Source organism: Eleutherodactylus coqui, chromosome 5 (genome assembly GCF_035609145.1).
Source record: "Eleutherodactylus coqui strain aEleCoq1 chromosome 5, aEleCoq1.hap1, whole genome shotgun sequence".
NCBI classification, from domain to species: domain Eukaryota; kingdom Metazoa; phylum Chordata; class Amphibia; order Anura; family Eleutherodactylidae; genus Eleutherodactylus; species Eleutherodactylus coqui.
In genome coordinates this window covers 270,954,379-270,971,043 of record NC_089841.1, presented here as the reverse complement: position 1 = coordinate 270,971,043, position 16,665 = coordinate 270,954,379, and the positions used below count along the sequence as shown (strand labels likewise).

General features: G+C 49.0%; 1 protein-coding gene across 1 annotated transcript in view; it reads right to left on the bottom strand.

Annotated features, from left to right (window-relative positions):
* The window catches only part of NCLN (nicalin), a 32,515-nt gene that overhangs the window by 6,939 nt on the left and 8,911 nt on the right, over window positions 1-16,665 (bottom strand). Inside the window, exons 5-13 of the mRNA XM_066604677.1 lie at window positions 10,448-10,528; window positions 10,243-10,346; window positions 7,079-7,167; window positions 6,206-6,345; window positions 5,897-6,075; window positions 3,906-3,993; window positions 3,774-3,812; window positions 3,460-3,623; window positions 2,255-2,308 (exon numbers count right to left, since the gene is read on the bottom strand). Of these exons, the coding sequence (XP_066460774.1) occupies window positions 2,255-2,308; window positions 3,460-3,623; window positions 3,774-3,812; window positions 3,906-3,993; window positions 5,897-6,075; window positions 6,206-6,345; window positions 7,079-7,167; window positions 10,243-10,346; window positions 10,448-10,528 (938 nt within the window). The remainder of the gene's footprint in view (window positions 1-2,254; window positions 2,309-3,459; window positions 3,624-3,773; window positions 3,813-3,905; window positions 3,994-5,896; window positions 6,076-6,205; window positions 6,346-7,078; window positions 7,168-10,242; window positions 10,347-10,447; window positions 10,529-16,665) is intronic.

Below are 16,665 nucleotides of genomic sequence, written 5' to 3'. Positions count from 1 at the left end.
CCCCAGCAATCAGCTGTTGTGCGGCCGCTCTGCTCTACTGCTGTGCTGGTTTTGTATGCAAACGGCCGGCACTTCAGTGAGAAGGATTCACGATCCTTTTCAGCTCCGGACGGGTCTCATCTCGGTAGGTTCGCTCTATAAGACGCACTGACTTTTTCACCCAACTTTGGAGGGGAAAAAAGTGCGTCTTATAGAGCGAAAAATACGGTATATTTTTTTTACTTCCAGAACTTGTGGATTTTGTGGTAGATCTGTAAGTAGGGATCCTCTTACAGGGCCAAATCTCAGCCTGATGTAATGAGTGCTGATAGAGAAAGCATATGGATCTGCACTAGTTAACATTTCTCTTAGGCCGCCTGCAGACGAGCGGGTCGGATCCGGCGGCGAGAATTCTCGCCGTGGGACCCGACCCGAGCGCCTGCAGGGACGACCGCGTACTCACCCGCACCCGGCGGCCCTATCATGTACCGGCTGCCGGCGCATGCGCAGACCGGAGCCGGGTGAGTGACGTTTCTGTGCGGGGCTGAAATAGGACATGCCGCGGTTTGTTTGCCACGCAAAATTTCGCGCAGCCAAACCGTGGCCGTCTGCATAGGAGTGCGTATTGTAATGCACTCCTATGCAGGCTTTCAGTGGCAGAAATGCCGCCGCGGGATTTCCGCCCGTGTGCAGGCGGCCTTACAGGGACTGGGAATCTCTGGTATGAGGACAAATGATTGTTTGTATGAGCATTCATCCCCACTACGCCGGCTATATATCTCCCCATTTACACAGGGAGATATGCCGTAAACCAATGAGCGTTTTCATGCTTGCTAAAAAGCAACATTCACTCGCTTGTTGGCATTTGCTTGCTTGTTGGCTGATCACAGTGCCTTTTAAAAGGACCAAGTATTTGTGTCAGTAATAGAACCACGTAAAGCGCTCCTTCACACTGCCAGCAAAGGGAGGGGGCAAGGTGGGAGCTGGTGTGCTAATCTCCCGCCCCGTCCCTCTGCAGGCAGCCAGCAAGGGGCGGAGAGTTTAGCAGAGCCGCTGCTAAACTCCCTCCTACCTCCCTTTGTTGGCAGCTCTCATAGATTCCTATAGGAGTCTATGGGACCAGCCGGCGTATTCCGGTCAAAAGACAGGTTCAGATCTTTTTTTTTTTTTTTCTGGTCAGCGTAAAAGCGGCCGGACTATTTTATGCTTTTAAAAAAATCGCCCATCTGAACAAGTGCGTTGGTATCCAATACTTCAGATGATTGTCATGTTCAGCCAGCGATTTATCGTGGCACAATTGCTCAGGTGAATCAAGTCTTAATCTGCGACAGGTGAGGTTTGTTGGGGATTTAGACTTCCCTATTGCACTCAATGAGGAAAATGCATAACAAAAAAAATGACGCCGCAGAATTCAAAATCTCATCCTGTTTGCTACTACGGCATTCAACTACAGATTCTTTCCGCAAAAAGACTGAAAAATAAGCATTCCTGCAATGTACAAGCAAATCCTAAGAAACCAATATCCAAGAGAGGACCTTCATCTGCAGAAATGTCCACGTAAACTCTTGTATGCCCCATGAAACACTAAGTGTGGAGCATCTTTTTGGTACTCTACAGTGTGCCGTCCCTCTGCAGCCCGCTCCTGCCGCCAGAGACCGGGACAGGGCGGGCAGCCCGCTCCTGCCGCCAGAGACCGGGACAGGGCGGGCAGCCCGCTCCTGCCGCCAGAGACCGGGACAGGGCGGGCAGCCCGCTCCTGCCGCCAGAGACCGGGACAGGGCGGGCAGCCCGCTCCTGCCGCCAGAGACCGGGACAGGGCGGGCAGCCCGCTCCTGCCGCCAGAGACCGGGACAGGGCGGGCAGCCCGCTCCTGCCGCCAGAGACCGGGACAGGGCGGGCAGCCCGCTCCTGCCGCCAGAGACCGGGACAGGGCGGGCAGCCCGCTCCTGCCGCCAGAGACCGGGACAGGGCGGGCAGCCCGCTCCTGCCGCCAGAGACTGGGACAGGGTGTGTGTGGGGACATTGCTAACTATATGCGGGGCCAAGTGCGAACACTCAGCAATCTGCGGTGCCATCGTAGGAATTAGTGGAGCAACCTCAGCTCCCTTCCTGCAGGGACCCCCAGGAGCCCCGTTCTCAGAGTTGGTGGTGGCCTGTGAATAGGGGATAACTTTATATCTTGGTGTAACCCCTTCAGTACAGCAGATCAATTCCACATTAATTGACAGAACATAATGGACAATTGCAGCTCATTATGAAGCAAATCTACACTCACTGGTATGCATTCATGGTTTGTTTCAGCTGATCGTAAAACACAAATTCTGGGTCTCTGCAAAGACAAAATGATATTTGAAGCACAGGATGTAAAGGAGCAAAAAAAGATTAATGAGAAAACTGCACAGAATTGTATCAGTAGTCAAACGTCATCTAATCCACAGAGTCTTCCCGTCATAGAAGGTTACGGCATATCCTAGGGTATTGTTTGATGAGCGGTCCAGAGGTTCGGACCCCACCAATCTGGAAGATGAAGGCAGCCTCCCCTTCTGCTTTTTTACAGCTGTGACGCCGTTGTTAGAGGAAGTGCTGCCGCCACGTCATCATTCATGTGACCGCTGGGTCGAGTGTTGTCCGTGCACAGCTGACCGCCAAGACCAGCGACTGTTCTTGCAACCACTGCAGTCAATGAATGGGATGTCATCGCTTCTTGTAACAGCAGGAAGGGAGCGAAGGGACGGTTAAAGGGGAATAGTAATTTTATGCCATTACCAACCCTGGAATACTTTTTTACCAAACTCTCAAAAACACCCTTAACACCTTAAATTCTCCAGGCCATGCAGTTACATCATGGAGGATCGGAGGGGCTGTCAGTGTGCATCCGGCTGTGGTGCAGCAGAGCCATTACCAGCCGGAAATCTGCGGCACCCCGGCTGGTAAAAAAATAAATAATTCACTTTAATGGTGACGTCCCAAAAGCAGGACAAATGGCTGCCCCACTGGGGTCCAGCGGGACACAGGGTCCAAAAGTGGAACTGTCTGCCCTAAATCGCGACATCTGGTCACCTTACAGCAGTAACTCCTGCTCTCACAAAGTCTTGCCAGAGCTCAGGGCCAGAGGGGCTTTTCCTCTTGTCCAAGCAGAGCTCACGCCAAGTCATGGGGGGCTGGAGGGAGGCTTTAACCCTTTCCAATCCACTGTCTGACGTCTAAAGACATTCTGATTGAAGGCTGTACAGCTCCGATGTCGGAAAACATCCGGCAGGGTATTCTTACTGTATATTACTGGCCGCTCTGTTGTCAAGGGCCTCTCCAGCATGTCCCATACCACAGTACTGGCTCTAGCCAGCAGATGGCGCCATTGTATAATCACAGAAAGAGAAAGCCCCCTAGGAAACCCTGAATCCAAAATTGGATTGCAAAGGGTTAAAGCAGGTTCATACTACTAGCACAAGTAAATTATCTGAAACAGTATTACTCATTTACCTTTTATCAGCCTTGACGTGGTAAAGTTTGACATCTTTTAGGTAGCGGCTCATGTAGTATTCTAGAGTGTTCAGTACACTGCTGTCTTTATCGACCAACTGTGCTGCACGAGGCTGGTTGGTCAGCCATTGCATCACTGCTTCTAACTGCTCTTTTTGGACTTGCTGCAGAGAAAACACAGAACATTCCTAATGAAGACCTCAAACCAATGGTATGAGTGATCACGAGATCTCCACGGGTTAACCCTTTAGGTAAAAGTCTATTTCTGCCAGGCCTCTGCGGCCGTTCCCTCTCCCTTAACTTGGCCTGCTTACCATCTGCTGTGTGAAGATCTGTAGGTCAGACGGAGCTCCCTGTAAGCAGATTAAGCAGAATGTGAATGCAGACTGTTGTAGGAAAAGGAGACCAGAGCAGAAATAGCAGATGACGCTAGATTATATACGTACCTTTTCTGTGAGGTTGTATATGACACGGGTGAGTGCTTCAGCGAGTATACGAGTGTTGCGGGCCAACACCTCTGTGTCCACCTTCCAACTGGTGTACAAACACAAAATGTCAGTTTATACACAAGACGCTCACACGTTGTTATCCGGGTACATCATCACTTTAACAGAAAAGACTTCGATTTATATTGAAATAAGAGAAAAACAGTACCCTGGTAGAGACACATGCCATCGATGGCAAAATCTGCAGATATCATTGCGCAATGAAAAGAGCAAAATCCACGGCGGCGATCAGCAGCGCTTCCGCAAGATCGTAAGCAGGCCGATTTGGAAACCTGCAGCACAGCCTGAATTTCACACCTATTTCCTTTGGCCCCGCCCTGAGCATTATATTTTACTTGCTTGCAGATTTTTAACATGGGAAGGAAAGGTTGTCCAATTATGTACAGGTTTCTTAAGGCAAATGAGGTTGGCTTTACCATTATTTATCCCATTGCAATCCAGTATTGGACCTCGTCCGAGATTGAAATTTCCCTGCCCAGCTCCCATGTTGGACGAGGTTTGGTGCAAGTTTCTAAAACTTTGCAGAAGAGGGTTGCGATGTCTGCATTATCTTCTGTATATATTATAGTACGCAGAAGAGCGGTCAGCCATTGCAGCTCTCTTCTGTATATTCATATTACAGTATGCAGAAGAGAGCTGCAACGTCCGAGCTCTTCTGTATATTACAGTATGCGGAGGAGAGCTCCGATGACAGACCTCTCTTCTGCATAGTGTAATATACAAACACATATATAACTAATATTAAAGGGGTTGTCCCGCGAAAGCAAGTGGGGGTATACACTTCTGTATGGCCATATTAATGCACTTTGTAATATACATCGTGCATTAATTATGAGCCATACAGAAGTTATTCACTTTCCTGTTCCGTTGCTAGCGTCCCCGTCTCCATGGTGCCGTCTAATTTCAGCGTCTAATCGCCCGATTAGACGCGCTTGCGCAGTCCGGTCTTCTCCTTGGTGAATGGGGCCGCTCGTGCCGGAGAGCTGGTCCTCGTAGCTCCGCCCCGTCACGTGTGCCGATTCCAGCCAATCAGGAGGCTGGAATCGGCAATGGACCGCACAGAGCCCACGGTGCACCATGGGAGAAGACCCGCGGTGCATCGTGGGTGAAGATCCCGGCGGCCATCTTGCTAAGGTAAGGAAGAAGTCGCCGCAGCGCGGGGATTCGGGTAAGTACTAAACGTTTTGTTTTTCTTTAACACATGCATTGGGTTTGGCTCGCGCCGAACGGGGGGGCTATTGAATAAAAAAAAAAAACCGGCGCGGGACAACCCCTTTAACTCACTTTTAATTTTACTAAAATTGCTAATAGAGACACACACACACACACACATCTCCAAGGAATCCACAACATGCTTTCCCACTCAGAATGAATAAGAGCTGGGCAGGATGCGGGTGGCAGGGAAATTGGATTAGAAAGGGTTAAGACTTATGTCTAGGGTGCAACGGTTGGAAATCATGCACTTCACTGCAATATTTTGGTGCGGAGTCCCCAGTTATGAACAATTACATGATTAAAAGAGAAACTTTAAGGCCTCATGTCCATGGGGAAAAGCAGATCCGCTGCGGATATGTAACGTGGATTTCTACTGCGGATGCAGTGCAGAGGAGCTTAAATTCCTTTTTTTTTTCCATGCAGGAGATCAATTGAGCTGTGAGCTCTATGAGCGCCCGCACGCATGATCCGCACTTGAATGAAGCATGTCGCGTTTTTTTTTTTCACACGCATGAAATTTTTAAATCACTTTAAAATACCATCCGCGGCTATTTATCTACCCGCGGGTGGTCAATGCATTCCAATGGGAAATTTTAGGTGCGGATCACGCACGCGGGTGATCCGCTGCAGATTTTAAGTTTTATTTTCCCCATGGACATGAGGCCTAAGAAGCACTCCTTGAAAGATTTAGTTCTAGCTTTGGGAGACTGACTGACCTTAGATCCAGGACACTGTTGCGGTGACCACTTCGGTGCCCATCTAGGTGAGAGACCGTAAAAGACGGCAGTCTGCGGATAGCAAAGCGTTCATGTTCCCAAGCTAGTGTGTCTTCAGCCAGGTTTATCTTCTTATGAACCATGGAAAACTTCACCTCCGGGAACTGGGTTGATATAACCTGGGGAAACAGTGCAGGATTTCAAAAAGCTTAATGAAAAGACAAATCTCCGCTTACCAAGTCATCAAAACGACTCGAACGGTCCCGACGATGTTAATTAGTAGTAGGAAGATCCGCTTCCGTGAATTACCATTTCCAGCTCTTTGAGGAAAGCATGCTGCAAGGTTCCTTCTTTAGGAGGCTTAGAGACATGAAGATGCAAGCCGTTCTCTCTTCCTACAGTATCGAGGCACAGCACGAAAGCCACGTTATCTTGAAGAAGGCTTGAATCTAAAAAGAGTGGAGCGCAGAATAAATTTCCTCAATTCACCATGCCAGTGCCCCCCCTCCAATCAGACTGTAGCTGTCTGAATAAATGGGTTATAAGTAAGCCATATAACTAATACGAGTAAAAGAAATGAAAAAGGAGGGTGGAGCGAGACCCAGTGAGGGGGGTGGAATATTTATGGAGTACAAAGAGCTTTCAATGATTGAGTATTTTGAATGGTGGAGGTGCTGCCAACCAGATGACGCTCCACCAGTGTGGGCGTGAGTGTAGCAAAAAGGGATGTGAAAAGAACTGGTATGGAGGCGCAACACTCTAAGCTACTAGAAGATGTAGATCAAAGTCCAATGTGTGATGGTGAAAGCACTTCTTTTTTATTATTTTTTCACAAATTAAAAACCAGCAATAGAATACGCGTTTCGGGGAAGAACCCCTTCGTCAGTTCGGCTGGATAGGACAACAGGATGCCTAGGGGTGACACGATTCCAAAGATATATAGGATGTGTCGGAGGTCCTGTGTGCAGGAGGGCAGGGGAGAAGCACACAGGACCTCCGACACATGCAATACATCTTTGGAGTCGTGTCACCCCCAGGCATCCTGTTGTCCTATCTACATCTTCTAGTAGCTTAGAGGGTTGCGCCTCCATACCAGTTCTTTTCACATCCTTTTTCGATATAATTAATACAGTCCATGAGGACCATCCAATCCCTTGTTTTCTACCCTACATGCTATAATACCTGTATGGTCCAGATGATCCTCCAACCATCTCTTTGTTCCCTGATAATTAAACTTTCCTCCTCCTGATGCGAAAAACAGCAGATTGTAACTGTACATGGGAGAAACGGGAATTTAAGGACAGGTGACAAGACAGTATAGCAGCGGCATTAAATATGGAATGTGAACCTACAGGGAGCACCAAACATGTAATTCAGAGGAAGGACTTGTTCCGTTAAGCAAACCTATTATAGCGCATAAAAAAAAAAAAAATCGTGTTATTTGTATAGCGCCAACTTATTCCGTAGCGCTTTCAGGTAATTTGTTATCCCACAGCAAGCTGGGTTCTCATTTTACCGACCTAGGAAGGATGGAAAGCCGAGTCAACCTTGAGCCGGCTACCTGAGCCAGGCGGGGATTAAACCAGCAACCTTCAGGTCGTGAGCAGGAGCTTAGGACTGCATTTTTGCTGGCTGAACACTCAGCGCCACACGGGGCTAATTGATTTACCACTTTCTTGAGGTATGTCCAGTGTTGTGAAGCCAATTCCGCAGCTAGGTTCGCAAATTCTACATTGTGATGCTTAACAGAAATGCTGGTCTGTGTGCTCTGCTGGTGAGGTCCTCACAGTGATGGGTGGGAGAAGATGCTCAAATATTGTGCTACCTGAACCACAGGCAACACGAGATCCGGACAGGCGCCCACATTACACAGATACAGGTTTCACTCCCAAATGCTGCAGCATTTTAGACAAAAAATACTTTCAAAAGTAGCTGGGAATGTGGAGAAGAGTCCCTGAGGTCGCTGCCCGCTGGATTCTCCCCGCCCAGATTGGCAGGTCTCTCCTCCATTTGCGTTTGGGGAAAGACTTGTCAGTCAAACCGAATACCGACGACTATTACCCATTCCTGCCTCCTTTATGAGCTTGGCTCTCTCAAACAAGCACTTTAGCATTTCAACCATTCCTCTCTACAGCGCGGGGGACCGCCTGGATATTGTCCGTGGTTCGGGAAGCATGAGGGCCTTTAAATGGGTTGTCCCGCGCCGAAACGGGTTTTTTTTTTTTTCAACCCCCCCCCCCCCCCCCCGTTCGGCGCGAGACAACCCCGATGCAGGGACCTAAAGAAAGCTTACCGGAGCGCTTACCTGAATCCCCGCGCTCCGGTGACTTCTTACGTACCGGTGAAGATGGCCGCCGGGATCCTCTTCCTCCGTGGACCGCAGCTCTTCTGTGCGGTCCATTGCCGATTCCAGCCTCCTGATTGGCTGGAATCGGCACGTGACGGGGCGGAGCTACACGGAGCCGGCATCCTGCACGAGAGGCTCCATTGAAGAAAGCAGAAGACCCAGACTGCGCAACCGCGGCTAATTTGGCCATCAGAGGCCGAAAATTAGTCCGAAACCATGGAGACGAGGACGCCAGCAACGGAGCAGGTAAGTATAAAACTTTTTATAACTTCTGTATGGCTCATAATTAATGCACAATGTACATTACAAAGTGCATTAATATGGCCATACAGAAGTGTATAGACCCACTTGCTGCCGCGGGACAACCCCTTTAACACCCCTTCAAGAAAAAATCCTAACTCTCTTCTTTACCCATCGACATAGCTATCCGAGGGCTTCTTGTTTTTTGTTGGACGAGTTGTATTTTTCAGTGGTGCCATATAACATACTGAAAACTGTAAAAGTGAAGTGAAATGGAAGAAAAAAAACTAAAATTCCGCCATTTTTGGGTAGGTCTTGTTTCTATGGCATAAAGACTGCAATAAAAATGACATGCAAGTGTCGTCTGTAAGAAACAGCCGGCACCCGCATTGTATGAAGCGGGATCAACCCGTTAACCTCCCTCCATACACACCACAAACCAGCCGGACATAACTGTGCGTCCCGCAGCGGTAAAGGGGATCTGTCATTAGAAAACAAAGCTTCAATACTTCCCTATTCCTCCCCCATCAGTCGTCTTACTGCATCTTCTCCCAGCGGATCTTCTCCTGGCTCCTGCAGTCCCCTGGGCCAGCCGATTCTTCTGCTTCCTGTGACGAAGCGGCCATTCTCTGCAGTTTTCTTCCTGCCCGGCAATGTACTGTATGTCACTAGTGACGTAGCGTTTACAGCCTAGCATACGCGCTGCCTCTCAGCAATAGTAGATGAACACTTGCAGTGCACATGCACAGTCTCAGCAACGGCTTAGCGTTCCTCGCTAGGCAGTGAGCGCTATGTCACTAGTGACCAGGTACACCGCAGGCCGAGAATGTACACTCAGAATCAAGAAGATCCGGCTGACTTGCGGTGAGGTGACCCGGGGGACGGGAGATCAGTGAGGAGATGTGGTAAGAAGACTGACGAGGAGGAACAGGCAAGTAGAGATTTTTTTAAATTTATTTTAAATGACAAAACCCATTTAAAGGGGTTGTCTCGCGCCGAAACGGTTTTTTTTTTTTCAACAGCCCCCCCGTTCGGCGCGAGACAAACCCGATGCAGGGACTTAAAAAAAAAAACCGCACAGCGCTTACCTGAATCCCCGCGCTCCGGTGACTTCTTACTTACCTGCTGAAGATGGCCGCCGGGATCTTCACCCTCGGTGGACCGCAGGGCTTCTGTGCGGTCCATTGCCGATTCCAGCCTCCTGATTGGCTGGAATCGGCACGTGACGGGGCGGAGCTACGAGGAGCAGCTCTCTGGCACGAGCGGCCCCATTCAGAAAAGAAGAAGAAGACCGGACTGCGCAAGCGCATCTAATCCGGCGATTAGACGCTGAAAATTAGACGGCAACATGGAGACGAGGACGCCAGCAACGGAGCAGGTAAGTGAATAACTTCTGTATGGCTCATAATTAATGCACAATGTATATTACAAAGTGCATTAATATGGCCATACAGAAGTGTATAACCCCACTTGCTTTCGCGGGACAACCCCTTTAAGGGGTTAACGGCCCTCTATTGCAGGACACAGAACTACTAATACTGGAGCTCCGGTCTCTGCAGGAACACATGAGACATTAGAAGAAAAACTAAGACATACTAAAAGAGCGATATTCATGTACACCATTCTACCCAAGTTATAGGAAGACTTCTATTAGTTTCCAAGCAGCGGTTGGCGCCCGAAGCAATTCCCTGCTGATGCATAAATTATCAGGCTGCAAAGCTGGTAAAACTAGGATGAGGTTTCTGGGTGTGGGACTTACCTGGCATGTGTGCGCTTGTAGGTGTACAGCCTGGAGAAGAGGCGAGCCAACTCCAGGAGGATCGCTACCCCGCTGCCATTAGAATCTGCACCATACGACAGCCACTAAGGAAAGAGGCACACGGGGTTAACAGGGCTGTTCGAGATCTCAATAAGGGAAAAAGAAGGAGAAATGCTGTTTAGAAATCATTTGATGCGGCACTTACTGGAGCAACTCCAAAAGCATCGTAGTGAGCGACAATAGCAATGGTGGGAAGGTCTTCTGAACCGAGGCCAGCCAGCCGACCCTGGAAATATATATATATGTATAAGGCCTCAGATCCACGGGCAAAAGAAGAATTAAAATCCGGAGCGTTTTTCCCGCACGCGGATCCGCGCCCCATAGGGATGCATTGACCACCCGTGGGTAGATAAATACCCACGGATGGTCAATAAAAGTGGATTTAAAAATTTCTGGAGCATGAAAAAAAACTGGCCATGCTCCATTTAGGTGCGGATCACACGTGCGGAGCTTATAGAGCACACAGCTACATTGATCTCCCACATGAAAAATAAAAGACAAGTACAGTGCATCCGCAGCCCAAATCCGCGTTGCAAATCCGCAGTGGATCTGATTTTCCCTGTGGACATGAGGCCTTAGAAATACCGAAGTTGTCCAGAATAGGCAAACCCTAAGGCCTCATGTCCACGGGCAAAAGAAGAATTAAAATTCACAGCGGATTTTAACTCTTCTCCTGCCCGCGGATCCGCACCCCATAGGGATGCATTGACCACCCGCGGGGTAGATAAATACCCGCGGATCGTCAATAAAAGGGATTTAAAAAAAAAAAATGGAGCATGAAAAAATCTGGACCATGCGCCATTTTCGCGTGGGTCTCCCGTGGGGACGGCTCCCGCGGGCTTCTATTGCAGCCTATGGAAGCTGTCTGGATCCGCGGGAGACTAAAATCGGAATTTACTCACCCGCTCCGGATCTTCCCTTCGCCGCGGCTTCATCTTCTCTCTGTCGCGGCCGGATCTTTTTTCTTCGGGCCAGCGCATGCACGAGGCACGCAACAGACGTGCCCTGCGCATCCACCGGGCCGAAGAAAGAAGATCCGGCCGTGACGGAGAGAAGATGAAGCCGCGGCGAAGGGAAGATCCGGAGCGGGCGAGAGGTAAGTTAACTCTTATTTTTATGCCTCATGTCCGCGGGGCAGGAGGGACCCGCTACGGATTCTCCATGGAGAATCCGTAGCGGGCCTGATTTTTCCCGTGGACATGAGGCCTGAAAGGTGCTAAAGAGTAAGCAGCGCGGCACAGGGACATTACAATCTCATTGAAAAGTGGATGGCCAAACTTATTGGACTGACATTTTCAATGAATGGCTTTATGAGAGATGTGGAATAACAATGTATATCGCTCCACACTTCGCATTAAAAAAAAAAAAATAATAATAATATTAGAATATGTCCATAGAGAGGTAAAAGCGCTCACATGTGCAAACAGGGGCCAACGTGTTTTGGCAAAAAATGAAGCCGTAATCATAGAATACAGCCGGTACAAGCAGCAAGACATTTATGGAGGATTGTATTCGGACGGCATTCTCTTAATGGTCATGAGGCCGTCCAATTATCCCAACCGCCCTTAGCGGGGTCTGGCCCATCCTGCTTCTCACAACGCAGCCACTTAACTTTATCTATAGCAAAAAGTTACTCCTACACAGAAGAAAAAGCAGAGGAGTAGATATAAGAAAATATATAAGACAGCAGGAAGAGCAGATGAGGGCCTGGGGGGGAACCAAGGCGTTCTATCCGGTGTTCACTGGGGTGCCTTTAGGCAAGATAAGTCATATCCAACTTGCTGGGCAAATTAGATGGGGCAGCCCCGTTAGTGAGCCACACACCCAGACCTGGGAAAAGGAGGAACTAAACCCAGACGGCCCGGGTTGCATAGAATTTGGTGCCTCTCAGCTCATCTTTAGCGCAGAGCTCTTCCATATACTTTACGTTGTCTAAGGACTCCAGCCACATCAGCCTTGAAGGGGCAACAGCGGACCTCCATTTCCTAGGAATAATTTGCCTAACTGCAAGTAGAAAAGAATCTCCATAGCGATCCCTTGGTTCAGGCCAGTGAGCCCGTGATCAGTGACAACAGGGCGATCTTGGGGGCATTGATTGGATTCTTACAGGCCTAGGCATAGAGTGCCAACCCCCTCCATAGAGACTGGATTAACGGGCATGACCACCAGAGGTGGAGAAAGGTCCCTTTCTCCTGGAGGCACCTCCAACACGTATCCGGATACTGGGGTAGACTCTGTTTTGTACCATCTTGTCAGGATTTTGTAATTAGGTTCCTGCATCGTACTGGACACATTCATTCTGTGGGTCAGCATGTAAGCCTTCCTTTACGACTCCTCTGACGGTCGGCCACCAGCTCTGTCCGGCCTCCCTCCCGATCGCCACTCTTCAGGAGAAGTCGATAGAATGCAGAGATTCTAGTTAATTTCTCTGGAGTCGAAAGACAAAAAAAGTTCTCACAAGAGGTTATGGGGTGTATGAAAAGCTGGATGTTACCAAGGGTACCACGCTCCGGTCAGAGGGTCGCCCCCAATCCAATATCTCCTGTAAGGACTTGGTACCCGAACCAACAAACAGGTCACGCACCCAAGGGACTGGGTCTGCTATTCTAGTTGTTCGGGAGGAAACTTGGAAGAAGGCCACCGCATCCGGATTACCCACCAGTGGGGTAAGAGGACCCAGGTTGGTGATCAGTCCTGAATTAAGGCCCATTTAGACATAACGATTATATATAATTGTTGTGTCTAACTGCACGGACATCATGCAGTTTTTGTTGAGCCATCGCTGATCTGTCAGCATGCTGAAAGACAACGATGAGCCTCATCAGGGATTCACAGCGGGATACAGCTGATGCTATTGTTTCATCCCGCTCCCTGATGACAGGCGGGGTATGAAGAACAGAGCGGTCCAGCTGTGTTCTCCATCCTCCGCTCAGCTGTATAACAACCGGGCGCTTCGAGCAGAGAACAGCTGAATGCAGACGACAAGCGGGGCCACCCCATTTGTCTTCTGCATGCTGCGCTCAGAGCGCAAGGTGATCCCTCAACATTTAAGTGATCATCTTGCGCTGTAAATGACGAGTATCGCTCAAAAGTCAGTGTGTCTAAATGGGCCTTTAGTGGCCTAGCCTGAAGCAAGTCATTTAAAGGATGTGGCATAACAAAAGCCTGACCCCTCCTACTAATTAATAATTAATGAGGAAATGAAACAAATGAAAAGCCATATAAAAACACTGGTATATAAACATAGGATTAGATCTGATGTTAAGACCAGGTGGAAATCGGTTTTTAAGTGCAGAACCCAATAAGCCTCTCTTGAAAGCAATTAGTTAAACCAATCTCCACCTCTTGCCGGGCGGAACACCCTTTCAGTGCCAGTGACCATCAATAAAGCTATATCCCTTGGTGTATTCCTAAATAAAAAAAAAAAAGTGTGGATGCTGCAGACTGAGAACGGCTCAGTATACCTAGATGTAGACTCAGTAATGCGTAGTTTTATTTCATGAGCCGTCCACCCGCTGGATCGCTGACATCAGATAGTACATGCAGTAACGTAAATGGTAGGAGTGCCGTAACAATGTATCAATGAATAGAACGAGTCTGGGATGTCGTGGCGGAGGAGAAGGTCGGGGTTTGTATAATAAAGAGCGCAGCGCACATGTGTAACAGCCTTTAGGCCTCATGTCCACGGGCAAAAGAAGAATTAAAATCCGCAGTGGATTTTAACTCTTCTCCTGCCCGCGGATCCGCACCCCATAGGGATGCATTGACCACCCGCGGGGTAGATAAATACCCGCGGATGGTCAATAAAAGTGATTTAAAAAAAAAAATGGAGCATGAAAAAATCCGGACCATGCTCCATTTTCGTCTCCCACGTGGACGGCTCCCGCGGGCTTCTATTGAAGCCTATGGAAGCCGCCCGGATCTGCGGGAGACAAAAATCGGAATTTACTCACCCGCTCCGGATCTTCCCTTCGCCGCGGCTCCATCTTCTCGCCGTCGCGGCCGGATCTTTTTTTCTTCGGGACGGCACCGACGTGCCCTGCGCATCCGCCGGGCCGAAGAAAGAAGATCTGGCCGCGACGCAGAGAAGATGATGCCGCGGCGAAGGGAAGATCCGGAGCGGGCGAGAGGTGAGTTAATTCTTATTTTTATGCCTCTTGTCCGCGGGGCAGGAGGGACCCGCTACGGATTCTCCATGGAGAATCCGTAGCGGGCCTGATTTTTCCCGTGGACATGAGGCCTGAAAGGTTTGTGCTAAAGAGTAAGCAGCGCAACAATGTTGATACCTGGCTGTAGAATGATCCTGCGTAAGTATAGAAGATTCCGGAGGATTCCTTCGCCCACATCCTCCAACCAGGTGCTGCCTAGATAAAGCGTACAACAAGACGCATGACCACTCCTAGCTGATCAGAACAATACTACTCTGACATCGCAAAATTGGCTCGTGACTAAAAGCCGCTTCAGATGTGCCCAACCGGAGGCGGTATGTGCTCTTCGTTAGCTGCACACGAATGGATTTGCATTGCGGAATCCGCGGATCCACAGCAAATCCTGTTTGTAACAAAACCCAACAGACAGCTTTTTTCCCTACAAACTCACAGAAATGAATTGTGATTTTCGTGAGCAGAGGGGGAAGGGGAAAGAAAATAAGTAAATTTGCACCACATTTTACTGTGGATTCTACACGGACCGCTTCCATCGAAAAATAAACATTTAAATAAAAAATATTAAACATTTTGGACTGCGCAGGTCAGACAGCAGCTCAATGCGTCCATCAATACAGATACAAGAGAAGAGAGCCGGGTCCGCACAGACGCCAGCAGTGGTCAGGGCCGAGCCGGTCCTGTGCAGCCGGCCTTATACAAACCCCGACCTTCTCCTCCGCCACGACATCCCAGACTCGTTATATTCATTGATACATTGTTACGGCACTCCTACCATTTTCGTTGGAAATCCACCAAGGGGATATATCCTTATTGAAAGTCACTGGCACTGAAAGGGTGTTCTATCTGGCAAGAGGGGAAGATTGGTTTAACTAATTGCTTTCAAGCGAGGCGATTAGATTATGCAGCTAAACGGACTTCCACCGGGTCTTAACATCTGATCTTCTGTTGATATACTAAAGTTTTTGTATTGTTTCATTGCCTCATTATTCATTAGTAGGAGCGGTCCGGCTTCTGTAGGTCCCGTTACCTTTAAATTACTTCCTTCTCGTACTATATGCTATGGTTAAAGGGGTTCTGTCATTAGAAAAATAAAAAAAACAAATCAATACTTACCTACTCCTCCCCCGTCAGTCTTACCGCATCTTCTTCTCACCCTGCAATCCCCCGGGTCACCTCCTCTTCAGCCGTCCGGATCCGCTTCTTGTTATGGAGCATGCATTCTTAGTATTCTCCTTCCTGCAGGTCCGTGTACCCGGTCACTAGTGACGTAGCGTTCACTGCCTAGCAGGGAGTGCTGAGCGATTGCTAAGACTGTGCATGCCTCTCTGCAATAGTATATGTACACTTGAGGCGAGACAGCACGCATGCACAGTCTCAGCAATAGCTCAGCACTCCCTGCTAGGCAGTGAATGCTACGTCACTAGTGACCGGGTACACGGACCTGCAGGAAGGAGAACGCTGAGAACAAATGCTTCGTCACAGGAAGAAGAATCCGCCAGCTGGAGGTGAGGTGACCCAAGGGACTGCAGGAGCCAGGAGAAGATCGGCGAGGAGAAGACTGACAGGAGAGGAATAGGCAAGTATTGAATTTTTTTTCCTCCAATGACAGAACTAGAGATGAGCGAGTAGTGCCTTAGCCGAGTATCTCCCCGCTCGTCTCCAAAGATTTGGGGGCCGGCGCCGGTGACAGGTGAGTTGTAGCGGGGAGCAGAGGGTGCGGGAGAGAGAGAGATCTCCCCTATGTTCCTCCCCCGCCGCTCCCCGCATCTTTAGAGAAGAGAGGGAAGATACTCGGCTAAGGCACTGCTCGCTCCAGTAATGTGCCTTAGCGAGTATACTCGCTCATCTCTAGACAGAACCCCTTTAGGCTTAGCTGTTTTGTCCAAATGCACAGGGTCCTGTTCCCACATGTGAGCGTTTTTACCTTTCTATGTATATATTGTAATGAGCCTTTTTTTAATGAGCAGTGTTGGAGCTACATAGTACATACATCATTCTTTCCACATTACATTCCCGTTGTTCTCCGTGCGCTCCGTTATTGGAGGTTGGCTGTTTGGCATAATGCTGTGGTGAATTGGATTTTTACTGTCTACATATGACTTTGAGCGTCAGGCCAAGTATAACAAGCTACAAAAAGCGTAACGGCACTTTCCATAAACTTGGATATATCCTAGGAACACGGGGTGGAGGGGTATAG